Source organism: Knufia obscura (genome assembly GCF_036327395.1).
Source record: "Knufia obscura strain CCFEE 5817 isolate CBS 148926 chromosome Unknown scaffold_1, whole genome shotgun sequence".
Taxonomy (NCBI): domain Eukaryota; kingdom Fungi; phylum Ascomycota; class Eurotiomycetes; order Chaetothyriales; family Trichomeriaceae; genus Knufia; species Knufia obscura.
Genome location: NW_027042687.1, coordinates 1,667,314 through 1,694,090, shown reverse-complemented (window position 1 = coordinate 1,694,090; position 26,777 = coordinate 1,667,314). Strand labels below are relative to the sequence as shown.

Here is a 26,777-nt window from a genome sequence, read left to right as displayed (position 1 = left end):
CTGAGCTCTTTAATCTTGGCGATTAATGCTCGAGGACTAGCCGACTCGTTCAAACAGGTCAATTATCTGGCTAGTCAGACTATCTGTACCTATGATGATTTGATGTTCGCAGCGCTACCTAAGTACATGCAGACAATACAGACTGTTATCTGTGCGTGGTGATTAATGGAAGGATACGTTTGTAGACAGACCGTACCTGTGGTCCGCCATGAGAAAGAAGCCGAGGTCTGTCTCTCCTACGAAAACACCCTCACGTTTCGGCTCCCGCATGGAGAATGAGTATCACTAGTGTAGATCCCTCATCCTTGAGAGAATATTTAGAAGCTTCTGAGGTATCTGATGGATTGGCTTGCGAGATCAACACCATAGTGAATGAAAGGACGCAACAACGCCGTGATCATGGCATTCTGAAAGCACGGGTGAAAAGGCGTAAGGTTGTGTATAACGTTGACTTCGGTACTCTTTACTGCTTTAAGGCATATTGGATAATTCGAACGCGAAGCTGGGCTCTCACATGCAGCGATGATGCAACGAAGTGGTTGTTTGGAGTATTTGGTCTAGGTCTATCGACTACAGAAGCATAACGACATGCGTACATCCGATAACCTAGAGCAGATATCCCGTACTCATCCCCGACTAAAAAAAGTCCTGAAATTGTTGGTGATATGGATTGGACGTAGGGTTGGAGTAGTCAAAAAGAGTGAGGTCTGGTACAAGATTGATGCCGGCCTGCATATTAGCGTTATCGGGAGCAATATCGAGGGCCGCCCGTGGGGTTGCCTGGAAGAAATTCGTGCCCGGCGTTGAGCCACCTTGACTGCCAGACCCTGGAGAGAGGAACCGTTGTGGCCTAGTGTGTGTCGGAGTGACGAAAGGTTGTGCCACCGACGCAGCATGGTTTAGAATGGACGAACCTGGGAAGGAATCTGTGCCTATCCCGCTGTCGGCTCGGTGTCGAAGGCCACTCGATCTGTTGGGCAAGATCGGCGAGGGTGTCATTGTATTACTACGTGACTCGGCGTTGGTTAGCTGAGCAGCATGCCATGGGTCGTCGTTAGACAGAGTATGTTGCGAGAGGTCTGACGGATGTTCCATGAACCACCCTAGGACTATGTCGTACGCTTCCTGGAGAACAGCTTGTGTCAAGTCGGGTAGAATGCAGCCCCCTTGTGCTGCCTGAGCAGATTGATACATAACCTGGGCAGCCACTGATCCCGAAGCTTTGAAGAGGTTGACGAAGTGAAGAACACTCTTTTGATCATTAACGTAAGGCGAAACAGGACGTGCCACTCCGGGGAATAGTATCTCAAAGATCTCGAACCAGAGCTCTTCCTGGCTGGGTCCTCTCTTTCGCATTTTGAGCTTGTCTTGGATGTCGTCAGGCATTCTATCAATGAACGGATCTTCTAAAACTCTCGGACATGTCATTTGCTGTACATGACTGTCCGCATCATCGCGTGACTTGAAGGGTGTGTAGCAGAGAGGGCAATAATGCTTCGGTCGAGTATGAACGCGGTAGAGATGCTGCTTGACCTGAGAGATGTCTCTGAGGAGACGAACGCCGCAAGCTCGACATCCTTGCCGCTCGGTATTCAAGTCAGAGTACTTGAAGGCGTTTCTCTTGTAGTATGGGCAGGCAAAGAGCTTCCGATCGGGACGCGATGGCGCGTCGTCGGTGGACGTGTTCTGACCTGTCGGTTGCCTGTCACCAAGGTCCTCGTCCTCGCTGTCATTGCCTGATCTAGGTAGCGGGTTCTCAACCCTCTGCCGTTTGCGGCTTTGAAGCACTGACTGGGACATCTGTGGCTGACTATTAGAGTTCTCACGCCGGCTTGCTGTGGACCTGCCGGATCCTGGATGACACCGGACAGGCAAACGATCAGCTGCCTGAAGCTGATGATAACTGAGCAGCACAAGACGTGCCAGACAAGCTGCAGTATAAGCCTCCACTGAGCTTAGAGGTGTTGGATCAATATCATACTCTTCGTCGGCAGAGATGCCTACGAACAAGCGCTCACCGTCCGAGCGGAAGCTCTCCACAGTGTCTGGAGAGCTAGAGGGATGGGGGTCGACTCGTTTCGTGCTTGAATTCATGGGGGTCACTTCTAGAAACTCAAAGCTTGCGCGGATATCCTCAGGTTGATGGGGTGTGCTGGAGCGCAATGGACTTCTGATACGCTGGCGCTTGAATATTGTGCCACCATCACTATCCAAGAGGATCTTGTTCCGTGAGGGAGAGGTTGACCTGTGTACTTGAACGGTCGGTGGGCTTTGGGAGAGATTGGTGTCATCGAATATCTTGCCCACGAGCGTCAGAGTGGTAGACTGCGCTGACGATACCGAGATACCACTATCGTGTAAGTCCCAATCCACCTTTGTCGTTGACTGTGGTGTTGGCATGTGCCCACGGTCGCCCTTTTGCGCGACATATATGTGGGAAGCGCCATCGATAAGAGGTTCGCATTGTTGTCCGTGCATTCTTAAAACGTGTGCTTTAAAATTGTCTAACCTTGGCCATTGCTTTTCAGCAGAGGGGCATCCACTAACAGGGCAGATCCAGTAGCAGTCGCCGTCTTCGAGGATTTTGTGAACGGTCTTGTTGTGCCTATCGAGGTCGTTAGACGTTTTAAAGCTCTTCCCGCCATTATTGATGCAATGGTCACATTGATAGAGCTTTTCGCGCTTGCGCGAGGATTGTGGTGTCGTTGATTGGCGATCGGAAGAATGTATCAGTCGTTGTGCGGTTTGCGAGCCATGTTTTGTATTTGCGCGAAAGCGCGTCCCCTCTGACTGTTGGTAGGCACCAGAGTGAACTGGCGAAGAGGGCTGGTGGAGGTCTTGAGATTTTACGATCCTGTCCGGGTCTTGAGAGACACCAAGGTAACGGAGCGAAGAGTGCTGGTGAAGGTCTTGGGACGTTAGGCCTGGCTCCGTGACGATGTCGCTCTCGTCGTCGTACACAATTCCAGACGTGCTGAAACCGAAGAAGGATGACGCAGGTGATGGAAGGCGGGATGAAGCCATTGTTCCTTGATCCCACCTAGAGAGCGAAAAATGCTTGTAACCAATTGTGTCGGCGCTTGCCGTGCTGGATCGAACGGCGTCCGTGATGAGAGCTGTCTTTGTATCCTACAAAGGCTTGGACAAGCAACAATGCAGTGGCCACAGTGATCGCACGGCTTAGTCGCAGTCTTCAGTGGCAGAGATGATCCAACAAACATGTGCTAGGAAGAACTCATCTGCTGTTGGGAATTACAGTATGAGAGTCAAGTATACATTCCACGCAGAGGGGGAGGCTCAAGTACAATACCTTTATACCAAACAGCGATGCAGCATGCTGCGGCTAAGTCGTTATAGAACGGATACAAATGTGTGACTTACCTCTGTGGTAGACCATCGCATCGCTCTCGCAGTCGAACAACATCATTAAAAGTGCTGGTGTACTAATGAACAACTGTTCGTGAAAACAAAGCTAGGGCTTCACCGTACTGATGAATCCGCCAATCATGTACTCAGAGTCTTCTGGGCAGTGCATGATGCGAAAGCAAGGGTCGGACTTTCCGACTCGTTATTACCATGTGCCATCTTGCTGCGCCCTGTTGTGCCTGGCCACGATTGATTATTGAGATTGAAGCACTTTCGAACAACTGTTGTGGTGCGATGCACCTAATTGTTCGTGCGTTCACGTTTCTGGTTGCTGGTTGGCCTCACCACGAGGTTGTGAAGGAGACCGGTCCTCTTGCGGTCCAAGTTGCGTTTGCCTTGCAAGAGTCTCTGTGTGGTACCAACCAAGGCCGTTGATTACTATTGACTATGACTTTAGAGCATTGTTTGGAAGTTGAAGAGATAGAAGAACTAGAAAGTCACGACAGAGGACGAAAATGTTTGGGCAGCGGCGGAGAACTCCACGTACCTAATCCGATGGCTGGAATCGCTAAGGAAGGTCCATCGATCGAGGATGATAATCTACTACGTACTAGGTAACATTGGTACGCGGTCGCTCCACGGCGACCGTGACTTAGTAGAATAATCTGAGATATGAGCAAGTGCGGCACAGTGCATGAGAATTCCAGTGATGAGCTTCACTGCAGACCGGACCTCGCAATGTATATGGGTATATTGTACGTGACTACAACAATAGTAGTATTCATGACTATATAGAGAGTCGTCATTGTATTTATGAACACCCAGAGATCGGCCCGGACTTGGGCACTGGTTATACTTGGTAGCGAGCACCAACGCCAAGTTATGGGAAAGGCATACGATCAACATCTAGAACGAAGTCCTTGATTGTCGAAACCTCGTTCGCATGCCGTTCTCAAGGAGCGTGAAACGTCGAGTGCCTTTCGGACAGAGTCACAAGGAACTTTGACGTCCAAGCATTTGTGGTGAACATCCCAAGCTCAAACGATTACTGCTTCGATTGTCCCTGCTTGATAGCCTCGAGATCCTCCCCATTTATCTCATTCGAATCTCCACCCTGCATACCCTCGCCAACTTGATCAGTCATCGTCTGATCCCGCGCCGTGTACCAGATGCCACCTAGGCCGCCGACCACACACCCGACAGCCACCACCAGCATCAGAACCACCACAGTCTTCTTCCAGTGATCCAGCACTATGATACATTCTGCCATCCACTTCATGACAGGCGTTACTAGTTCCTGCCGCTCATGTTCCATGTCAGGATTTATGGCGATGAGCAGTCCTAGCAGGGTGACCAGGATCAATGCTAGGAAGACAACCGTGAGCACTTGGACAACGGCGAGGCAGATGGAAATGTTTTTCGTTGTTTGGAGGACCTGGAAGCCCTCCGCGACTAGAGGGGTGACTTCATCGAAGGCGGCGTAGATCTGTTTGGAGTAGGGCAGACCCATTGCGAAGATGGTAAGCGGAAGTCTGCTCTGGCGTCCTTAGCAAGTGGTTACAGGATTGATGCTGGCAAGGCCGCTCGTCGCGTTGTTCGTGAATGCTCGGAGAATTATGCTTGGGTAGCGAGCTAGGTATCACACGTTCCTGGTGTCCTGGCGGCAGCAGCATCATGGCGACAACATGAATTTCGGATATCATTTGCGTTATGAGATCACTCAGGCGGACAGGTGACGCTCCAAGAAAGCAAAAAGTGTCTGCATATCGAGGCACCAATTGCGATCATGGCTGCCAGGATGTGCCCTGTTCTGATCCCTACGACTCGTAAAGTACCCCACATGATCTTGGCGTATTGATGAGGGCTTTGAGGAAGCAGTGTCGGTAAAAGACTTAGACAAAGTCACGCAGAAAAACGTACCGCTGCTGTACTGTGATAGCCTTAGCGATAGAATGCAATGCCATATAAAGCGAGCGCTTGCTAAATTCGGCAAATAATGACATGCTAGGTATTCATACATTAGTACACCAGAATCTCGAGCAGTGGTCCGGTTATTTTGATACTGACGCGTTGGGCAGAGGTTTTTCTCCTTTGCGACGCGGCCTTGATCATCGCTGCCTATGCTCCTAGGTCTGTCTTTGACACAAGGAGTAATCACTGCGTAGTCCTCGAAGGGCGTGGTGCGGCTGTGTATGGCCTCCGTGTTGCCTCAATAAGGAGGACAGGAGTCTGATATGTGCCTCAGATTGATAGCTTGCTGACGTTCCAGATCTATCGCCGGCTACACGCTCAGCCATCCAGGTTGTGACCACCAGCTCGTAGCCCATCAGTCTTTGAAAGGTGTGCCTCCAGAAACTGCCTAGACCGGCGCCTGCTACTTGTTGGTTAATGGACGCTCAATATCGTCGTTCCGAGGAAGACTCCAGCACCTCAGCTGAACCACAAAAACATTAAGAAGCAGAAAGCAATGAAACTGCCGAGGATGATTCCATCTCTCCTTTTCTTGCTCCCTATCCTGCTCATCAGATCATTCACACCAGGCAATTGCGACGCCGCAAGCGTGATCCTTCTGTTCACACTCGCGAGAGTGTCCCTTTGTATTCCGAAGTTCTCGTTGATCTGGTAGGCCTGAGATATTATTCCATCGATCACACTATGGCTCTGGTCCAGGTGATTCCGCTCTGACAGCATGTACTCTGCCTCCTGCTCCTCTGCACTCCTCGAGTCCGCAATATCCTGCCGTACGTTGCTTAGCAGATGCTGCCTCGATCTCGTTTCCGCGATCTGTGATTTCAAGCGACGAAGCTCGGAGCGGTGATCTGTGAGGAGTTCTCTATGGCGGGTAAGGTTGTTCTGTTTTAGGGCGCTGGTCGAAAGGGCTGACTCGGAGTCGAGTAATCTTGATAACTGGCCGATTAGATTCTCTCGTTTGCTAAGCAAGTCTAGCAACTCGGACTCTGTATTTTGTTCTTCCGGGCTGGGCTTTTCAGAGAGATTACTGCTAGAAGTGTACTGTGAGAGCGTGTGGAAATGTGACTCGGTCTGGGATTCGAAGGTGCGGATCTGTTGGCGGAGCTGAGCCCAGCCGGGAGTAGTCATGCTGTCGTCGTAGGGCACGTGTGGGATAATATGTTTTCGTCGAGGGCTTTCTCAAATGCTTCCGCAGGCTCACGTTGGCTTTACTGCCAGTACTGAAGCAAGGCTGTCGCATTTCATGTTTCGGAGTTGATGGTGGCTTCTTAAGAGCGCCGAAAGTGCCGCCGTACTATGGTACGTGTTGCGGCAGGAAGCGCAGTAAGCATGTGACATGTCTGACTAGCTCACTTGGGTTTAGCGTTCAGATACACTCTTGGCACTGTGTGCGGGTCTGCTGCTGCCAAAAATCCTCGATTGCGACAGCATTTGAGTAGGTTGATTTCACAATTCCGACCTCTTCACCCAACAAATACCGCAAAGATGGTACGACCGAATGCGCCTCCTCCAAGACGAATGCTGACGATTCTGACAGTCGAACTCCGCCCGAGTCAAGACCAAGGACCTTTGGGGAAAGAACAAGGAAGACTTGAAGAAGCAGCTCGATGAACTCAAGACTGAGTTGGGCTCTTTGAGAGTGCAGAAGATTGCTGGTGGTGGCTCGAGCAAGTTGACAAGAATGTATGGCACCTCTCGACGAATATTTTCCGAAATCTACCAGCATTCGAATCTCAGAAGCCAGGATGTAGCAGCGAGTTACTAACAGATGACTTACAGACACGATCTCCGCAAGTCGATCGCAAGAACCCTCACAGTCATCAACGCCAACCAAAGACACCAACTGCGAATCTTTTACAAGGGCAAGAAGTACCTCCCACTCGATCTCCGACCCAAGCAGACACGAGCCATCCGAAGACAATTGTCGACTAAGGACGCCGCCAGAATCACTCAGAAGCAGAAGAAGAGGCAGACACACTTCCCAATGAGGAAGTTCGCCGTCAAGGCCGAATAGATGTGCTTCTGCGTGGGATGAGAATATGTTGGGACCCATGAGGACGAGGGGTACGGCGAATCGTGGTAGGCGAGGCCGTGGTAGTCGAGTTCGAGCGCGTGGATGGTTGTCTCTGTCTCTATCCACAGCATCGTACGGACGACGCGCACGATGGGTGTAAGAGCTGCGAGTCGTGTTATATGATATGGCGCGTCTCGATCGGCAGGGTCAAGATATGGTTAAATATTCCATGGCCCAAATGAAACAAATTCCCAGCTATGTTCAGGATCCATGGGTCTCCTTGCAAGGTGACGATGTTTTTGAAAGTCTGCTGTGCAATTACCCATCATGGAAGGACGACCACCAAAGGTTGCAATCGCATCCAATCCGAGAAAAGGAGGAAGTGGCAGCAGACACGATGTCGCACCTGCTACACATTGCGCTACATCTGCAACTTTTCTACTGTTCTGTAGATCTCCCAAATCACTAATCTAGATGCAGTCCTTCCCTAACTTCCTCCACAATCCAACTACCATCACAAACACACCGATTCATCAGCTGCAACAACTGTCTCGGCCAACTCTTATTCACCACCTCCACATTACTATCACTCAAGCTACCACATCTCACACACCTCCTCACCTGCGCAGCCAACAACTCCTCCGTAGACGTGATCCGCCCCAATCCCGTACCCATCCCACTGGCCTGTCCTGTTCCAGGCGCAACCGTAGGCGGATTCAACGCCAGACTCTGCAGACAACACAACGGCAACTTCTTATGCGCATCGTACAGAACCCGACTCGGCTTTACCTTGCCGTTCTTCTGCACACCGTCCTCACCATCGCCATCACCACCCTCAAATCCAAACCCATTCCCGCCTCCCCCAGGCTTCGACCGCTCATCAATCGTAAAAACAGGCCTATACCCCCCAAACGCAACATCATCCATATTCAAAAACACATATCCCCCCTCCGGCATCCCCTCCATAAGCTTCAACCGATCCAGCTCCCCCTTCCCCCTTAACCCCTCCGCCCCATTAACACAATGATCCAATATATTCCGAATCGTGTTCTGATACGGCTTACTGACATACCCACTAATCATCATATCGACCTGTCGCTCCAACGTCGCATTGTTCCCCGCCTCATCCCCCCATTTATCCGGGTGGAATTTCTGGTCGAAGAGGGCCTCAAGAGCGTTGACTGTGATGCCGTGTTGCAGACAACACTGCTGGATCGTATGCGCGACGCGACCGAGTGTTGTGCCTGATAAGCTACTGCTAATCCCGACTTGATTGCTCTTGCCGTTTGCAAAGTTGATGTTCACGGCTGCTTTTGTCGCGATTGCCTTCATGAGTCGGGACATGATGAGGAGGAAGGACCGGCTCCAGTTGCAGTTCATAAGGAGGGCGATGAGGCCCTGTGTTCCATCGCCGGCGTCGTCGCCGAGGGTCTGGCTGAAGGGGAGGGTGGATGTGGATGGGGGGTTGAAGAAGGATGGGTGGGTTTGCCTGTCGCCGGTGAGGAGGATGGATTGGATTATGAAGTTGTAGAGGCTGAAGATCCAGCGGATGTTGTGGGTTACTAGGTCGAGGAATTGGGGTGGGAGGGGTTGGGGTTGTTGGCGGGTTTGCGGGTTTGATGGGTTTTGTTGGGGTTGTGGTTGGTGCAGGGATTTGTAGGTGTCGCCTATTATTACGATGCTCCAGCGGAGGTTGAGGACGATCCAGGTCCAGAGGTGGGCGAGTTTCTCGTGTTTGGTGGGGTGGTTTTGGGGGTTGAAGAGGCCGAAGTGGAAGGCGAGGGCTTTGTAGACGATCATGCTGTGGGGGACTTTGTCTAGTTCGCTTGTGTTTGGGGGGCCTGGAACGAGGTTTTTGGGCTGGAAGAGGGTTGTGAAGAGTTGGCGGCGGATGTGGATGAGCGAGGCTGGGGTGACGGTGGCGTGGATGGAGGAGAGGATGTCGTCGAATGTGCTGTTTGCATGCCAGCAGGAGCGAGAGAAGGAGAGGATGTAGCTTGCTATGAGGGACTCATCTAGGGAGTTTGAGGGGTCGAGTTCTCGCAAATTGGCATTTGTGCTGGTGTAGTCGCGGTATCTGGGCGTTGTCAATTCGATTTGGCCGTCGGGGTCTGTGTGTGCGAGAACCATGGCGTGGGGTGAAAGACACTGATTGGTGGCATTGGAAGAAGGCATGAAATCGATGTTGACTTGGCCGACTGATGAAACTATCTGTTGGCTCGGATCGGGTGATATCATTGTCATTGTGTATGGGTCATAGAACGTTGTTGTTCCATCGAGGGTTGTGATTGCAACGGCGTTTCCTGGCTCCATCACTTGCAGATTTGTGATCGGCGCGGACAAGAAAGTGTCAGGAAGTGGCTGCACAACGGTTTCCACGGGCTCGGAACTGCCACTGCCTCCAAATCGTGGATGAAGCTGAAATTGTGCTTGTTGAAACTGCCACCTCTTGATCACTGTACTGCCAAAAATGCCATTACCAGCGGCGTTCCTCTGATTGTTACAGCTTGAATATGCTGCTACCAATGTTGCTGGCTGTTTTGGCGATAAATGCTGCTTGCTCAAATGGTCCCAAGAATACTCAGACTCTGGCCAGATGTCGAGGTGAGTCAACACATACCCGTCCACCATGTCGGTGACTGCTTGATTCCTTGTGTCAATGTAGGGAGGTACAGCCGAAAGTTTGTGGTCGACGGCTTCGACGTTCAAAGTTGGAGGGGTCTGAGCGTCGTTCGACGTGAATACTATACTCACCGCATAGATACTGATATCTCCAGTCGCCTCATGCAAAGCAACTAACAATCGACCTTCCGGTGTCTGCGACATTGCTGCATGGGTGTATGTAGCAGCATCAGGAGTGGGCAAATTAAGAGCGACAAGCTTGAATGCCGATCCATCTTTCGTCCAGAGCATGTTAAATCTTCCAGTCCTGCCTATGAAGCAGAAAGCTCGCAATGCGTGAGGGGGATAGTAGCCACCTTCAACATGTTCATGCTTCCATTTACCATTCTCCTTGACGTTCTCGAGGACAGTCTTTTTCTTGTCCTGGCTGTTTCTTGATAATGTCAACCATAACAGACCAATTGGCTGGTTCAACTCATCGGCTTGGTCAGTGGCTCCATCTCTCGTGTGTGCGAAGCGGTTTGCGGCAGTCGGGAACAGGTTGAAAACATTCACACGGCCTTTCCTGTCCAGCACTGCCAATTCGGCTCCGGTTGTATTCCATGCAAGGCCTACAGCATCCTCCAGTGTCGTGTCGAGCGATCGTGGTTTCACGTTAACCCATTTCCCAGACTTTGTGTCTAGTCTTTGTAAACTCGTCTCGACAGTCGTCCCGTCCTCTCTGATGTGTGCAATTAATCCTGGCCTAGCCCAGGTCAATTTGCTGAGAGAGCCATGGGTGGCATGTTCTGCTAACTGTTCAGTCTGAGCAGGAGCAGAGCCAAAGACAGTATCATGTAAAATGGCATTTTCTGAGAGGATCCCTCCGCCAAGTGCAGCATTATTGAGGTTCTCTTCGTTGAAGAGGTTATCAACATCGATATCACCCGCTTGCTGCATCTGCGGGTCCATGATGAAGAAGCCCCTGTCTTCCTAGAGTCGGAAGCTCCCTACGTATGGGCTTCCGGCCTCCTCCTTAATACTTGGTCTCGAAAAGCCATAATGTTGGGGCATTTGGCATAGCTTTGTTAAGTACGCACAAAAAGCGTTTGAGGTACCTAGGGTTCTCTTTGCCCTTGAAACCGCAAGGAATGGTACTGCAGTATAAGTCACGTGCCGATGGACGAAATTGATGTCTATTGGTCGATCCAAGATTGCCCAGGTAACGAAAACGAAGCGAGAGCCACAGATGAGCAAGCCACACCTCAAGGACTGTTCTCTCTCGAGACCATGCAAAGTACTATAGCAACAGTGTACATGCTCAGAACGATACGCTATGGTGAGGTTGACACTTGATCAAGCTGCTTGAGCACCAGGCGCCTGAAAAAGCACCTTGCAGGGGGTCCAAGGTTGAGGCTTCTCCGGGGACATCAGGCCATGCGTGATGACCCAAAGCGGATGTTTTATGGGGGATTGTGTCATGGTTTTTATGCGCATTTTTGGTGTCTCCTGCAGCGGCAAGCACGACCCACAGATTCAATCGAGTGGCATTGATTGGGAAGTTCGGCGGAAGTAGTGTCCACCGTTCAGGTCAAGGCTTGTTGTCACTCGAGGTCGAGTCCTTTGCCGCAGCTGTTCGTTGACAACATCTCACTTTCTTGTTGCTTCTGGCTGTATCGTCGCCAACATTCTTACAACAACAGTCCATTATCTCGACTATTCTGGGAGAGGGCAGCATTAGCGCCAAGAATAATTGAGCCGTCATTCAGGTCTCGGTTGTTTATTTCGGGTCGCAGCTTCCACAACTTTGCCTAATCGTTCTTTCCACCTCGTCATGCGTCGCACCTCCCTTCCATAACACGACAACAGCCGATATGACGCTCAGCGAGAGCTCTGGACTCTCTTCACCATTATCGAGTCCTCCCTCGTCACTATTGGACGTTCCAAGTTCACCCTTGAGCGATTTATCCCGAAGCCCCTCACCACCTCCAGCTTTTCAGCTATTCACACCGCCTCCTTCGCAAGATGCGGGTGAAGACATGCCTCGCCCACGAAAACGACGGAAAATAGAGCGACCAGACAGAACCACGAGGTATCTTGACCTGACCGAAGATACTGCGCAGTCAATTTACGATCGTACCGATTCAATCAACACGCTTAGGCATGCGCTGCGCAACAGGAGGAAAATAGTCGTCGTCGCAGGAGCTGGCATCTCCGTATCAGCAGGCATCCCCGATTTCCGCTCTGCAAATGGACTTTTCGCAGGCCTACAGAAGGAGCACAAGCTCAAAGGTGGCTCAGGAAAGCAACTATTTGATGCATCCGTCTACAAAGATGCGACATCTACCTCTCAGTTTCACGAGATGGTGCGCAAGCTCTCGAAAATGAGTAAGCGCGCCAAGCCTACCCGTTTCCACCAAATGCTTGCCAGGCTCGCAACAGAAGGGCGCTTGTTGAGACTCTACACACAGAACGTGGACGGCCTGGAAACCCAAATGCCGCCTCTGCAGAGTGAAACACCTCTTCCGCACAAGGGCCCTTGGCCACAGACTGTTCAACTTCATGGCGGCCTCGAAAAGATGATGTGCCAAAAATGCAGAGAGATCATGGATTTTGACCCTATATTATTCGATGGCGCCGAAACCCCGACGTGTCCGAAGTGTCGCGAAACCGATGAAATCCGAACAAACGACTTAGGTAGACGAAGTCATGGCATTGGAAGGCTGAGGCCGAGAATTGTCCTCTACAACGAGTCTAATCCAGACGAGGAGGCAATCGGTGCAGTAAGTGCTGCAGATTTGAGGACTCGACCAGACGCGATTGTGGTTGTAGGGACAAGTATGAAAATTCCCGGTGTGCGCAGAATTGTCTCAGAGATGTGCAAAATTGTCAGGGACAGGCGAGAAGGTACGACGATATGGATCAATCCTGACTCAGAACCGACAGGTCCTCTTTTTGATAATTGCTGGGATTTGATTGTAAAGGGCGGAAGTGATGAAGTTGCAGATTTGGTCAGACTGAGGCAATGGGATGATCCGAACATAGACCTTGCCGACCACCCAACAGAGTACACCGACAGCGACGTGGAACGGATCAATGCGCGACAAGGCGAAATTAAAATCAATCTGCCACCGTCACCACTCAAGAAGAGTATCCAAAATACAGCAACGGCGGCGATGACTCCGCCGAGAAGTCAGGACGGAGACTCCAGATCAGAAGAAGTATCGAAATCAAAATCTTCGGAGACCAGCCCTATCCGGATTAAGTTGAAGGTAGGCGCAAAATCTGAAGAAGCAGAACAAGTAGCGAAGAGACAGCAGATGCAAGTGCAGGTTAATGTCCCGCCAGCATCAAAGACGAAGAATCCAGCAAGCGACGGCAGAAAATTGGCGGACGTTCTGGGCAAGGAGAACGTAGCGAAGAATAGGAAACCGAAGACGACTCACAAGAAGAAAATACAGAAGGCCGCGCAGGGGCAGCCACAACAGGCGAAAATCGAAGCAAAGGTCACGAAAGCATCAGCCGTACAGGTACTGGTTCCGTCGAAGAAAGAGCCACTCTCGCCCAGGAAGCAATCCTCGATGAACTCTAACAGGGAATGCTCTGATTATCGATCACATATCTCAGGACCGAGAAGGCCTAGCTTTCCTTTCATGAGCATGGGTATGGGCCCGTGCAAGGCTCTAGGGCAAGGTCTAAGCGAGCCGAAGCAGATACCAACACCAGGAATGACCAGCTCTGGTACCACACCGCACGACACGCCCGATCCGCAGACACCGCCCGGCACTTCGTATTCGAGTGCAGGCGGCAGTCCTCTTATGTATGACAGGAAAGAGACGGTCAGTCCGAAAGGCAATGTGCCGAGGGATATGGCGAAGCTGCTCAATTGAGCATGGGATATGCTTGCAGCGGACACCAAAGCGGCGAACTTTGCAGGGCAATAGCAGCTACAAGGAAGCGGCTCTATGGCACGAGCGATAGATTCAAGGGGACAGCATTAAAACCTAGGTTTGGACATGAGGGTTATGGCAGGAGTCCACCATGCAAGGCGGTTGGCTATCTTTATTTCGTACGATACCTACCATTTCAGCATTTGTGCACGCATGGCACAGTATAGGGGATGTTTGGGACACCTTGCATCTGTACATGAGTATATAACAGCAAGCATATCTGGCGTGAACATTTTACCTATGTGCAGCAAGATTTGAGCAGTAGTGGTACGAGTGAATAAACTTGCTCGATCACGATTCACAGGCAACAGTTAACAGTGCCATTTCTAAAATTTAGATTCCTCTGCTGGGGAGGTTATATTCGGGCCGTCTCTTCACGAATCGCGAGCCAACGGCCGGCAATAAGCATGCACCCCTTTAGTAGGAGAAATCGCATTTGTTGAAAGCGAGAATCGTATTGTTATCTCGTGTTCATCTGGTGTGAGGAAAGGCTTAATTGATGCCTGAGGCATGAACGACCTCAGGCATCTACATCCACCCTTCTCTAGCCTTTAAGTTGACCCATTTGTACTGGCCATTTCTTCAGCTTAAGCAAAGGCTGAAGGTCGACGCACCGAGTCATCATTGTAGGTGTTCTAGAAGCCCTGCACGTCCCGTCTGTGCTTCCTGCCCCCCAGCATCGAATGCGCTTGTGCTCTGCCAACTACAGTAGTAGTACAACGCCAATAACACCAAATACTGTACCGTCAAAGCACGACTTCTCTTCTGAATACCGACTCCACGATACGATGGTCAGTGTTTTCACTGCGAGATGATGGCGGATGACAGAGTCTCTGATTTCTCAATGACCAGAAGCTAGATCAGCCTCAGCAGACTCGCGAGGACTCCCGGAACAACCACTGCACCGCTTGACGCGCTTTGCGATATGACAGCCGGGGCAGATCAGGCAGGGTGGCCATAAATGGTAGTGGGAGGGCTGCGATAACTGGCAGGTGGTCGATCGAGTAGCAACTGGTTCGCACTTTTCTGCAACTCAGCCGTCTTCTTGCCGCTCCGGATGTGGTGTAGTGCTGTTACTCTGGATGCGGCGACGGCGATGCATGTTCGAATACCATGTCGGTTGCGCATGTTGTAACAAGTAAGATGAGATCTGTGCGGAAGGACAACATAGCACGTAGCAACGCGTGTAGTGGGATACTAGCATGTATAACAACGTCGAGGACTTCGAGTCTTGGATCTTCGTGTTGGCGGAGAAGTGACTTGTGGCGCTGTCGCGGGGCAGGGGCGTGGGTGGGAAGAGAGGCAGCAGGGTGGAACAACGAACGGATTGGTAAGACGAGGACGGCTGACTGATGGGAGATATTGCAGTCTTGTGTATCGATAGAATCGTTCTGCTGTCAGCTTAGGAAGCACGATGTTGCAATAGCACCTGTCGAACATATAAGATAACCGCTTGACCTTTCTTTCTCATACTCAAATGCGCCCACCATGTTTGTCCGGGAGGTGAAGGGCCTGATGAAATGAGGAAACTCGAGTCAGTCAGTGGGGACTGCTGCAGGTTGGGGTCAGGCTTGGCAGCTTGCCGCGTGCATACCGAAACTCAACCCCGCGACTCCAAATGTTCACCATCAGTTTCAAGTTAGCTCTGCGTGGTCAGGTGGACTGAGGGGAACATGGGCAGACGCAGACTGGCCTCGGATCAAGGGCTGAATACTGAAGGCAGGTGTAGGCACCCAGATGCAGGGCTGAACGGCTGTACGTAAAGTTGAGTACATATAGTCCAAGATCCTGCTTGTATTCTGCATCTTGAGCGCTCTCAAAATCTAAGAATTTGAGAAACCTTGATATTAGCTCTTAACTTTCTCCATCATCTCCACAATTATGGGCTCCGTCGATATCCCCAGCAAGCAACGGGCTGCCGTCAGAAAGGGAACTGGGGAGTCCGCCACTGCTCCTGTCGAGCAGATCGATGTCAAGATGCCAGGTCCTGGCCAGATTCTGGTCAAGGTTAACTGGACTGGTCTATGTGCTAGTGTAAGGAGCGGATCTGAAGTGCTATCGCAACGTACTGATGGTCTCGCAGGACAAGTCCCTGATTCACGACGAGTGGAAGGGTAAGGGTGCTCGCCTGTGACATCTTCCAAGGACTGACTATCGATAGACTTCGGCGTCGCAATGAAGGATGTCACATGTGGAATTGCTGGCCACGAAGGCGCAGGCGTTGTCGTAGCAGTCGGCGAAGGTAGCGACAAGCGCTGGAAGGTGGGCGACCGAGCAGGTATTAAGTGGATCGCCTCCGTCTGCGGAGAATGCGAGTTCTGTCTCAATGGACAAGATGAGGTGCATTGTGTCAACCAGACAAACTCTGGTTTCTCCGCGGAGGGAACCTTCCAGGAGTATGTGCTTGCTCCTAGCAATTATGCTAGTAAGATCCCAGAGGGCGTGCTCGATGAGGAGGCTGGGCCGATTATGTGTGGTGGTAAGTACCAGAGCCTTGATCGTAAGAATCGTGGTTGATGCTGACGAACGAAGGTGTTACTGCTTACACCGCGTGCAAACGCTCGAATGTCAAGCCAGGACAGTGGATTGTTCTTCCAGGTGCGGGTGGTGGTCTTGGCCACTTCGGTGTTCAATATGCCAAGGCAATGGGCATGCGGGTGATCGCGATCGATGGCGGAGATGCAAAGCGCGACCTTTGCAAGAAGCTCGGGGCTGAGCACTTCATCGATTACACAACCACCAAGGACATCCCAGCTGAGGTGATGAAGCTCACACAGTATGGCGCACACGGTAAGCTAGGATTTCCACGAAAGGCATCATCGGCTGACTGAAGCTTCCAGGTGTGCTAGTAACGGCTGCGACAAAAGAAGCATATTCGACAGCAGCCAGTCTGCTCCGACCAAATGGTACAGTCGTGGTTGTGGGTTTGCCCAAAGACCCCACCATAATTGCTGGCGCCCCTCCAATCATGATGGCAATGAAAAGACTCAATTTCGTTGGCAGTGTCGTCGGCAGCTTGAAGGATGTCGAAGATGCATTGGACTTCACATCTCGAGGCCTGGTGCACGTAAGTCTTGCAAATACAACTGTCCTAATGACATGCTAATCATGAAACAGCCTATCCTTTCAAAAGGAAAGCTGGAGGATCTCGATTCCTTCATGGAAAAGATGTCCAAGGGCCAGCTTCCGGGACGCGCAGTTCTGCAAGTTGCAGCTTAGGGTACAGATAATTGGTACAACCCTGCTGAATATCACGGTTCATTCCTCAGCCCAGACCTGGACGTTCCCCAGCTTGTCAATTCTAACACCCTTCGAGGCTGGCTGAACTTTCAGAGTCTGGCCGAAGAATGCATCGAGAACTTCTAGTTGGACTCTGACCCATTCATTGCTCTTCTGAACGTAGATATGATAGGAGATATCATATCTGCTAATGGGTACCAAGCTGACACTTTTCAATTTTGGTCCACTGAACGCAAGACCCTCTCCGCCGTCCATTGTCAAGTTGAATGTGAGGAAATGCATGCTAGGGTTCTCGATGGTATAAGACAAGAGGTGCATTCCAGGCTTTTGCACCATCTTGGAGGTCCGCAGAAGTACCCGTGGTTCAGACATTGGTGCCAGAAATCGCGGCAGAACCAAAGTTGAAGTATTGACCTCTTCTGAATCCGACCGAGACCATCTGATATTGATAGCCGAATCGACTGCAACTGGCGATCTGTCTCCAAGGCTCAGCTTCTGCATTTCTAGGTCGAAAAGGAATTGCTCCGTTCTTTCATGAAGCATACGTATGGCACCGTCCGGTACAGTGTCAGGAACACCAGCCTTGTCGGTCTTGATACGACCTACGCTTGCCGTGAACGTCACGCCTCCCACGATTCGACGAGCTTTGAGCTCCAACGAGTGGATGGTAAGTGCTTCTTGAGCGAAGCATGCAATATCTGCTCGCACTAGATACTTCTGTCGTATACCTTGAGCTAGGTCCGCAGTAATATCAGGTGTTGCGAAGAAATCGGGCCACCTTTCCTGATGTAATCTTGGCATAAAAACAGCATTCACTTCGAAAGGACGAATTATCGGCAGATCAACTATCAGCTGTTTGGTCGAAGTGCTCGCCGTGTTACCTGGCAGTGCACATGTCGCCTTTATATCCAGCTCGTGGTCAATCGAGTCTGTGAGGCCAGAAATTGAGATTGTGTATGTTCTGAATGTACCAGCGCCCAATGTCTCAACTTCAGCTGCTGGCAGCACGACCTCCTTGATATCTGCATCGCGCACTGTGGCTGGCGTATCGTCATGCTTCCAACGCAGGTCTATTGTGCCGCTAGCGGGACTGATCAGACGAGCTTCGAGCTGACCTGTCACTTCGTCTTGTTCTCCGTTGAAGAGTTCAACCTGAAGCTCTAGTGTTTCGTTCGTGTAGTAAGCAGGTCTCAAACCAGGAATTTTGATGTCTAGCTTTGGTGGCTTTGGGAGCACATTCATGGTCGTGACGTCTCTGTGCATGCCGAAATCACGGCATTCCGGCTGGCCGTTGCGAATTTCCCACCAGGCAGCGTCATTACCATCCACGTCCGTAACATCTAGGGTCAACTCATGTGAACCGTTTCGCAGCAGTATCATGATCGATGCAACCGATACGGGGCCTGCCTCTTGGGGCACAACCTCAAAGTTCAACACCTTAGTCAACCCTGCTGAAAGGTCGAAATCCGCAGCGCCTGTCAAGTACGATGTGCCAGCGACTGACAGTCGTTTGACTTGCTTTTCTGGGCTTGCATTGGCTTCTGACAGCTCGACATAGCTAATCGTTGTGGACTTCGACTGGTTTGTTATCTGTTCATCATTTTTCGTAGTCAGTAGAATAGGATTGATGCCACCGTCGAACGCAATCTTCACCTCATGGATCTGTAAAGCCATAGGCAACACTGCGATAGAGCTGCTCAATGACAGTTGCACTGGGATTGGCTCGCCAACGTGACCGCTATCACTGGCGAAAGCGAATGATGTGGTAAGAACTGGCAGAGTGGATTTGAGATCGAGCGCGGTGGAAAGAGCTTCTGTAGTCTGAAACAGGTCGGAGCCATCCCGTCGACGCTGGACTGCAGCTAGCTCCCAGATCAACCTCAGGCATAGCTCATGGTCTTTAGTCTCGACAGCAGCCCTGAGCAGTGCTTCGCCAACATCGAATAACGGCTTCCACCATCCTTGGCTACGCCATGAGCTTTTGTCCCAGAGGCTCTTCAATATTGAAATTGTTTCCGACCATTTCTGTGAGTTATGGTACTCCTGAGATTGCCGTAGTTGCAACATTTCCACCATGCGCGATTGGTCTCTTGGTTGGAATGTCTTGATCGAGTCATCGATGGTAGAGCAAATGCGCCTGGTGTAATTGTCTCCGTTCTTCTCAAGTAGTCGTTGCTCGAAAGCTGGTTCCGGAGAAAGGTATGTATCATGAGGAGACGCTTTCTTGTTGCGCTGAGTAGTCGAACCGTAGGGGTTGACGATGTCTTCCTCAGTGATTAATAGTGCATGTTCTCGTCGAGTTCGAATATGTTTGCAAACGATATTGAGCCAGTAACCTTCATGGTGCAGAAATTCCCAGGGCAGCTGACGGTCAATACTAGTGGCAACCTTTGGCGGCAAAATCTGCACTAGGGGAAGAGTGCCTGGTGGGAGTTGCGAGGTGGCAGCCTCAAAAATGTCGGACCGCTCAACGAGTTCCGCCATCACCCTCGTCCATGTGCTTTGCCAAGCTTCCCAACCATAATTCGTAGTGCCCTTGCCACGTCTGTCAACCAAGTCTTGAATGCGGTCTCTATGGCTCATCCACCATTTCACGGCTGTCGCGGTTTGCGAGGACCAAAAGGAGCATCTAATTAGTCGCATGGCGATGACATCGGCTAGCATTCGAGCTTCATCAAACCTTGAACTATATGCCGATATAGCGTCACCGAGTAATTCTGAGTGGAAGAGACCTTCGTAGGCCTGCTCGAAGTTGCGAGAAGCCGCTTCAAGCTCTTGCCTCGTTTCGGCGAAAATGCCTAGCTTGAACTCATACCGGACGTTCCACCCTTGGAGCGATAGTACAGACGAAGTGCCTTGGGTGGGCTGCACAGTCGGCTGAGGCACGACGTTTCTGTTTCTTTTCCGCCTTGCATGCTTGGATAGATCACGATAATACTCTATCGAGGTGGGATGTATGGTTGAAAACAAGACCTTAGCGAAATCATTAAGCTCAGCTTGTGAAGATGCGCTTGGTAGGTAGTATAGAGCTTTTGTGTCAAAATTCGTTCCTCTTCTGATGTTCACCAAACGCTCCTCAAGCTCAGTATGATTGATAGGACCATCTGCGACTAGCACGATGACAAACTTGGTCTTGTAGTTCGTAGAGCTGATCAAGCTCCGAATATTGTTTATCTCAGCCTTAAGCTTATTATCTTCCAGCGAGCTTGTGCCCGAGTCGGCCACGAGGTTGTAGAACGAGACCAACACCGATGGCAACCTATGCTGGTGTTTCGTGATCCATAGAGGGGTGATAATGCCATCAGGATATAGAGGAGAGCTCGGAGAAAGCGGGGACAACGTCGAGTGTAGTGTAAGTGGCGCTGGCGAAAGGCCGTTATCGTTGGCTGGTCTCAGTCGCGGCGAATGAGGTGGTGGGGGGGCTTTGCGAGGTGGAAGTGTATATGCCTGCAGGAGGTCAGTAACAGCCCTGAAGGAGGCAGCAGTTGGGAGCCTGACCTACCCGACCAACACTGCGAATCTTGAAAGCATGAATCTGCTCTGTCTTGTCTGTCGATTGTGAGCGCCATGGCGCATCGGAGCGATCGTAGGAAAGCAGTGTAGCACGAAGGTCTTTGGTCAGCGGGTGATGGAGAGGAGCCAGCTCAGCCCGTATGCGGAAGCCGCCATCACCCAGAAATTCCTGGGTTATCTCGCCGATGGGTGTCTCAGCTTTACTTGGTTCCAGACCAGAGAGGATAACCAAAGGCAGATTGTGGACCACGTAGTCCGCAGGATATGGTTCCATGATATGGCATGGTCCAAGCAGCCGCCGTTTCAGTCAGTCTTCAGCATCATCGGATCAGGGATAGCAACATTTCAGCCATATCAACTCAACCGTGTCTCCGGGACCGGCTTTCAATATGGGTTGTTGACTGGCAGCACTCAGGACACCGGAGTCGCAACCGCGTGCGAATTGACGCGGAACTGCCGCAGCTCCACTTCTATACGGCGGTCGCACTGCATCACGTGGCAGTCACTACGGAGTAAGGGGCAGGCCAGTGGCAGGCACAATCGACCACTTCATCTAGCACCGCAATGTTTCTGTTCTCAATTCGTTCCAACATAACATGCGGAAATTAGAGCTCGCAGCCATACGTACACTGGCTGAGCCGACGGCCTTGTACAGACGATATCGTTGATCTTCCATTTCTGGGCAACGCCATGAAGCCTCCAGTGACCCGCACGATGTATTCCCCAAAGCCAGATACAGACTGATATCGATTCTATCAGGTATGCAAATATGTCCTGAGCGAACAGTACTGGGCTTGTTCCCCACTCATCATGAATGTCCAAGCTCGCCGGCAATGATAGGCTTCATGAGAACAAAGGTGCATTGACTTTACGAGCTGGATTCTCGATCAGTGTAACGACAATGTAGCCAGCCGCCTTGATTCCATGATGAAATTTGCATGTCGCTTATGATTGAAGTATTTGATGTCTTGCTTATGATGTCCTCTAGGTCGATTTACCTCGTGAAGTCAACGACCTCTTGTCTTCCATTCTACCTCAACCACCCGCCCTCCAACTTGAATAGCTCGCCTTGGTGGTGCACACAGTCTAATTCTTTGTCGCATTCCTCCGACCACTGATGCACCCTGCGCCGCCGAGATGGGATTGTCTTTGCTCCCAACAGAAGGCTCTAGACGCCTTGCCATGGTTAACATCGTCCTTCGCAGTCTACAAATCGTTCTTGCGGTTATCGCCTTGTAGTCTCGCAAAGCAGGGTGCGACCTCCATTTGCACGTACTTCGAAGGATTTGACAAGAAATTTGTGAGCCGGAAGCGGTTCCAGTTGCATTTCGCCCTGTTCGCTAACGCAGGTCCAGAGTCTTGTTTATGCAGCATCGTCGCTCTCAATGATCACTGCCACTGTCTTGATCACCATACCTGCGGTGCTAGGCTATAAGCCTGTTGCGTTTGCTTTTGCGTGGCAAGCTCAAACCTGCGACAGTGACGGCTGTCTTAGCGGAGCATGAGCTGATGTACACCAAGGATTTCACCATTATGGTTTTATGGGCAGCAGCGTTTGCATTCTTCAAGCACTACTTTGTACGACCCGGGATATCGAAGTCCAAAATAGCGGATTGGGTCATCGAGGACTGGAAAAGGGCACTGATTGTGGCAAGGACAGCTATCCGTGTCTGCGCAATGATAATGCCTATGCTATGTACGATGGAATCTGGATTGATCTTACCAACATGCTTCTGTGGCTGGCAAGCACAATCATGGCCATCACAGTACTGGGCATGGGCTGGCTTCGAGGCACGAAGGTACAGCACGGGCATGCCTAGGAGGTCAGCCTCAGGGTGGCGCCAGATGTCTATGACGAACTGCAAGTGGCGTCTTGTGGCAAGTGAAGTTCGCACGACCATTGGGACGACTAGTTCTCAGCTTGGCCAAAATTCAGGGTATGACAGCGATAATCATTGTGTCCATGACATCGAGAGAGGACCGTGATCAATCATTGATGAAGGCTGCGCTCGCAGCATCAAATTTCGCGGAGCTGGATATTGCTCGTGACAAAGGGCATGAAACTACATGACTGTCGAGTGGCTGGACTGGCGGCCTGCATCTCTGTGTGAGGAACACCTTATCTAGATTTGGTATCCGCAACTTTGGTTGCACATTGACAAATCCCAAAACACCCGCGGAGCCTGGCCAAGCATATTCAATCAGACACCAGTACGCAACACTGCGCTGCTAGTGCAAGACGTTTGTGAGCGGACTCTTGCAGTACCAAGACCTGGTCTCAAACCGTTGCATGCGACTATCCATCACCATCGCCAGCACACAAGCCACCGAGCCCTGAGTCTCACTCATAAGCGACGCCGAGGAGCGAGTCATAGACAGCACTTTCATGTCTTTGACCGCCCATAGCTCAAGGACTTCTCGTTGTTCAGATAAGTACTACGACATCCCTCCACGTTGTCATTGTACCCGGCTGACCCTCATCCATCACCACCCACCACCACCATCACAATGCCCTTCCGCCTCCTCCCAAATCAAGGCTCCCGCCGTATCAACATCACAAATCTCACCTTCCGCCTCCTCCAAATACTCCTCGCACTTATCGTAATAATCACCTACGCATCCCTCCAGAGGCAGCTCGGCGGTGTACCCTTCACCACAAGCAGCAGCGGTCCACTGGTAAGCAGAACGAGCAGACCCAACCCCCCATACACTATCCGCTCATTAACTCCAATTCAGTCCCTCATCTACGCCGCCGCCGCCCTTTCCTTCCTCACCGCCATAGCCTTCATATATATCCCCACACGCTGGGGATTTAGACCCGTTGCGATCCTCTTCATCTGGTAAGTCGACTCCTTCTATCATCAACTCCCTAGCGCCCTGTGGTACGATTGATACCGACCACTTACTCAGGGACTTCGTCCTCTTCTGCCTCTGGGCCGCAGCATTCACGTACATGAAGAAATCCATCCCCGCCGGGTACACGAAGGAGAAGTGGGTGGATCGTGCCTATGAGGCGGTGTGCGGATACAATGGGGGTAACGACCGGAACGACAACTGCATAATCAGTAGGAAGGCGTTGGGCACATTCTGGGATGCGGCGTGGTTGTTGTTGCCGAATTTGCTGCTTTGGCTCGGGAACATGCTGGCGGGGATTTGGGCGTTGTGGTTGGCAAGGGGGAAGGCTAGAGGGAGAGGTGGTGGTAGTTACGAGCTTTGAATCAAGAGCTGTGTGGAAGGCTCAGGACAATACAAGGTATGGCGATTGTGGTGGCTAGCTACGATAATGGAGAGAGCGGACTGTGTGACAGCGGGTGTGGGTTATAACTCCCTCGCAGCGGTTGTGGCTGATGTAGCTTGGAGAATCCAGGCATTGTGATGGAAAGGAGGATGGTGCACTTGAAATTTTCTGGAAAGTAGACTGCGGTCACACAGTGGGTTTTGGCGCCAGCAAAAGTCCTGGGGAACCAGTATGGCAGGTATATGGTACTGTAAGTTAATTGTTGAGAGATGGTTGCGAAACTTTAATCCGAAAATGGATGTCATTCAATAATCTATAGAAGCTTGGGTCGGTTCTCGAAGGCGATAGCATGCGATGAGATTGCTGATGTCCTCTTTAGTCGTTGTAGTACCATGGTAGCTCGTCTTGAGGCAAAGCACACCAAATGTCGAGACAAGCAATTAAGCTCTTTGCCGCCTCTTCCTCCAGTCTTAGCCTCGTGAATGATCGTGGCTTGTCTATGGACAGTTGTTCCTTCCACATGGGGATCTTTTCTTCGACTTCGTCTTCAAGCCAGAAAGATGGAAACTTTCTGGGAACGGCCTGAAACGTGGTAATCCACATTTCCTGCCGCTCGACCATCATCTGATGCATCTTCTGCGGATCAATGAACGAAGCAGGAAAGCCGAATGCGGAGCCTGGACGCTCCCATCCGTACCACATTCGAAGCAGGGCTAGAGGACCTTCCATGAAGAAGGTTGATCGTAGGCCCCAAAGCCAGATATCACCAGGATCTGTATCGTCAACAAGTTCATCCGCCCATTTCAGGATCTCGTCTCGTTGGAAAGAGTGGGGCTTGGTAAGTGTAGCATATGTTTGCTGCCAGAGAAGAGCACTATAGAAAAGAACCAGCTTTTCGACAGGACTGAACGAGTCTGACGTGACGGTCATGTCACGGTCGGCTGACCAGGCGTCTTGGAGATCTCCCTGGGAGTCTTGAAGATCGCCCTGTTTAGCCCACCTCGGATGTTTTGGGTCTCTCTGTTTGAATCCCATCATCTTTGCTCGGAGCAGGAGCCCGACCGAGAAGATCTGATCCCAGCCAGCCGTCGGAAGATTATAAAGCTCAGGGCAGGTGCGAACCATGGGGGCAATCACTTCGCGCACTAGATAGCGGCAATGGTCTGCGTAGTTAGCGTATTCGGCAGCATCGCCGAGACCTTGCCATGAGAAATTGTTCAGGATCTTGCGCTCAATTGGGAGATAGTTCTCGAAGCTCTTCTTCAGGCGAACACTGTCATTGACAATGCCGTTAAGCTTCTTGCAGGTCTGTGAGAGGGATTTTAGAGAATTGACATCCTTGGACTCTGTTAGATCGAATTGGTCGACTATCAGAAGCTGGATCTCATCTGGGAGTTTGAAGAGTGTCTGTGGTTCACTTGACTGAGCGTTAGTTTGAGCTTCGGGTGTAGCTGGCCTCACAATGGGGTACCGGTTGTTCAAATTGTACTTGCGCGTCCCCCAAAGGATGCCACTCAAGCTTCGAGAGTCTTGCATCGAGGAACGAGGGTCTTCCTTCATTTTTGTGCGTTGTCTGCGGGTTCTGAAGTCCTTGAAACTGGATGACTGAATGTTATGATCGGTACGAGAATTTGACGAGAGTACGTCGTCGCTGGAGATACGTTGACTTATATATCGAACATGGATTCATCGAATACCTGATTCAAGCATCGTGCGGCATAGCATTTTTCTTTGTGTCTGTGCCATTCATTGTTGTACGACTGATTCGTATGAACAATGAGTGAGGGTGTTATCATAAGGCAACAAGGAGCTATGACAAAAGACATACCGGCTTGTGCTTTGTTCATCGATTGTCCTTTGCCTTCTTCGCCCTGAGATTTACAACGCGCATCGCTTCACGCGCAACCATTGACACATTTAGAGGAGACAGATCGCTGACCATTAGTTGAAGCGTAGACTGTGAAATACTCAGTACGGTAGCTGCGCTTGTATATGATATCGAATCTGCGCATCTCGAAGGGTGATGCAGGGACGCTATATGAACAGTATGCTAATCTTGCGTTCAAGTGCACATGGAGTCCTCTCGGGTTTGGTCTGTTACGCATAACAGAACACTCACGTATGAGCAGAAATAGGTCCGTCTGATTGCGCGGAACATCCACAACCTGTTCAGGGCGTTGGCTCTGAGTCATCGTTACCTGGCTCTGGGGGTTGTTGCTCCCCTAGCAGGCACCCTTGCTTTCCTTACTTACCCTGCGGCTCCCAGTACATATCCCACAAGGGGTTGTGGAGAGGAAAGTTCGATCCAGTGAGACCCGCGAGGTGGGACTCAATGTGAGCGGTCAGGGCGCCAGTAATCGAGAGCATGGATTTGGCTGTCATGGACAACTGGAATGGATCACTGTAGGTTATACATACAGACAGCTTAAATGCAGCAGTCTCTGAAGTCTGAGTTCTTTGACACACTGGTTGCATGTAAGAAATGGCGCGGTTTACCTTGCACATAAATCTTCGATACGTACCAGCGTCGCTTCTCATGCGAATTCGCACTGGTTGTCCCTGGCCAATTTGAGCACTACTTTCGAATCGAGAACGCCATCAATTGCTATCCGCAAATATGACTCAGCTTGTATAGGTTAACTGCTTATCGAGTCCATGCAATTGGAGCTTATGTCCTGGCTGGTGATGAAGGTCATGCGTAGAGGAAAGCCTACCACTGAACCATACACTCACCTGTCGAACAGATATCGACGGACCATGCAATAGCACTGGACCGCATCTGTCATTCACCATAACTTGTCCGGTCTAAGCGGTGGATGTTTCGAAGAAGTAAGTCTTCGTGGAAGTCACGTCCCTGCTGAGCTTTGGTCGATCGACGCGCCAA

The 26,777-nt window shown here is 51.0% G+C and overlaps 10 protein-coding genes across 10 annotated transcripts; 4 read left to right on the top strand and 6 right to left on the bottom strand.

The window, feature by feature from the left end:
• Positions 1-636: 636 nt before the first annotated feature.
• On the bottom strand, positions 637-3,024 carry PMZ80_000631 (uncharacterized protein; the record flags this gene model as incomplete). The annotated part of the gene is made up of 1 exon (XM_064869081.1): positions 637-3,024. The coding sequence occupies one exon, from the start codon at positions 3,022-3,024 to the stop codon at positions 637-639; it is 2,388 nt and encodes a 795-aa protein (XP_064734578.1).
• A 1,387-nt stretch (positions 3,025-4,411) lies between these two features.
• PMZ80_000630 (uncharacterized protein) lies at positions 4,412-4,876 on the bottom strand (the record flags this gene model as incomplete). Its single annotated transcript, XM_064869080.1, has 1 exon — positions 4,412-4,876. The coding sequence occupies one exon, from the start codon at positions 4,874-4,876 to the stop codon at positions 4,412-4,414; it is 465 nt and encodes a 154-aa protein (XP_064734577.1).
• A 920-nt stretch (positions 4,877-5,796) lies between these two features.
• GOS1 (protein transport protein gos1) lies at positions 5,797-6,465 on the bottom strand (the record flags this gene model as incomplete). Its single annotated transcript, XM_064869079.1, has 1 exon — positions 5,797-6,465. The coding sequence occupies one exon, from the start codon at positions 6,463-6,465 to the stop codon at positions 5,797-5,799; it is 669 nt and encodes a 222-aa protein (XP_064734576.1).
• A 357-nt stretch (positions 6,466-6,822) lies between these two features.
• On the top strand, positions 6,823-7,351 carry rpl35 (60S ribosomal protein L35, L29; the record flags this gene model as incomplete). The annotated part of the gene is made up of 3 exons (XM_064869078.1): positions 6,823-6,825; positions 6,875-7,020; positions 7,117-7,351. The coding sequence occupies 3 exons, from the start codon at positions 6,823-6,825 to the stop codon at positions 7,349-7,351; spliced, it is 384 nt and encodes a 127-aa protein (XP_064734575.1).
• Positions 7,352-7,816: 465 nt separating this feature from the next.
• sin4 (Mediator of RNA polymerase II transcription subunit 16) lies at positions 7,817-10,924 on the bottom strand (the record flags this gene model as incomplete). The annotated part of the gene is made up of 1 exon (XM_064869077.1): positions 7,817-10,924. The coding sequence occupies one exon, from the start codon at positions 10,922-10,924 to the stop codon at positions 7,817-7,819; it is 3,108 nt and encodes a 1,035-aa protein (XP_064734574.1).
• Positions 10,925-11,826: 902 nt separating this feature from the next.
• On the top strand, positions 11,827-13,842 carry PMZ80_000626 (uncharacterized protein; the record flags this gene model as incomplete). The annotated part of the gene is made up of 1 exon (XM_064869076.1): positions 11,827-13,842. The coding sequence occupies one exon, from the start codon at positions 11,827-11,829 to the stop codon at positions 13,840-13,842; it is 2,016 nt and encodes a 671-aa protein (XP_064734573.1).
• Positions 13,843-15,783: 1,941 nt separating this feature from the next.
• On the top strand, positions 15,784-17,121 carry PMZ80_000625 (uncharacterized protein; the record flags this gene model as incomplete). The annotated part of the gene is made up of 6 exons (XM_064869075.1): positions 15,784-15,936; positions 15,986-16,016; positions 16,064-16,381; positions 16,435-16,692; positions 16,743-16,969; positions 17,020-17,121. 6 exons carry the CDS (start codon positions 15,784-15,786, stop codon positions 17,119-17,121), a joined length of 1,089 nt encoding a protein of 362 aa, XP_064734572.1.
• A 39-nt stretch (positions 17,122-17,160) lies between these two features.
• PMZ80_000624 (uncharacterized protein) lies at positions 17,161-20,929 on the bottom strand (the record flags this gene model as incomplete). The annotated part of the gene is made up of 2 exons (XM_064869074.1): positions 17,161-20,589; positions 20,645-20,929. The coding sequence occupies 2 exons, from the start codon at positions 20,927-20,929 to the stop codon at positions 17,161-17,163; spliced, it is 3,714 nt and encodes a 1,237-aa protein (XP_064734571.1).
• A 2,234-nt stretch (positions 20,930-23,163) lies between these two features.
• On the top strand, positions 23,164-23,872 carry PMZ80_000623 (uncharacterized protein; the record flags this gene model as incomplete). Its single annotated transcript, XM_064869073.1, has 3 exons — positions 23,164-23,331; positions 23,392-23,495; positions 23,566-23,872. 3 exons carry the CDS (start codon positions 23,164-23,166, stop codon positions 23,870-23,872), a joined length of 579 nt encoding a protein of 192 aa, XP_064734570.1.
• Positions 23,873-24,268: 396 nt separating this feature from the next.
• Positions 24,269-25,453, bottom strand: PMZ80_000622 (uncharacterized protein; the record flags this gene model as incomplete). The annotated part of the gene is made up of 1 exon (XM_064869072.1): positions 24,269-25,453. One exon carries the CDS (start codon positions 25,451-25,453, stop codon positions 24,269-24,271), a length of 1,185 nt encoding a protein of 394 aa, XP_064734569.1.
• Between the last annotated feature and the right edge of the window lie 1,324 nt (positions 25,454-26,777).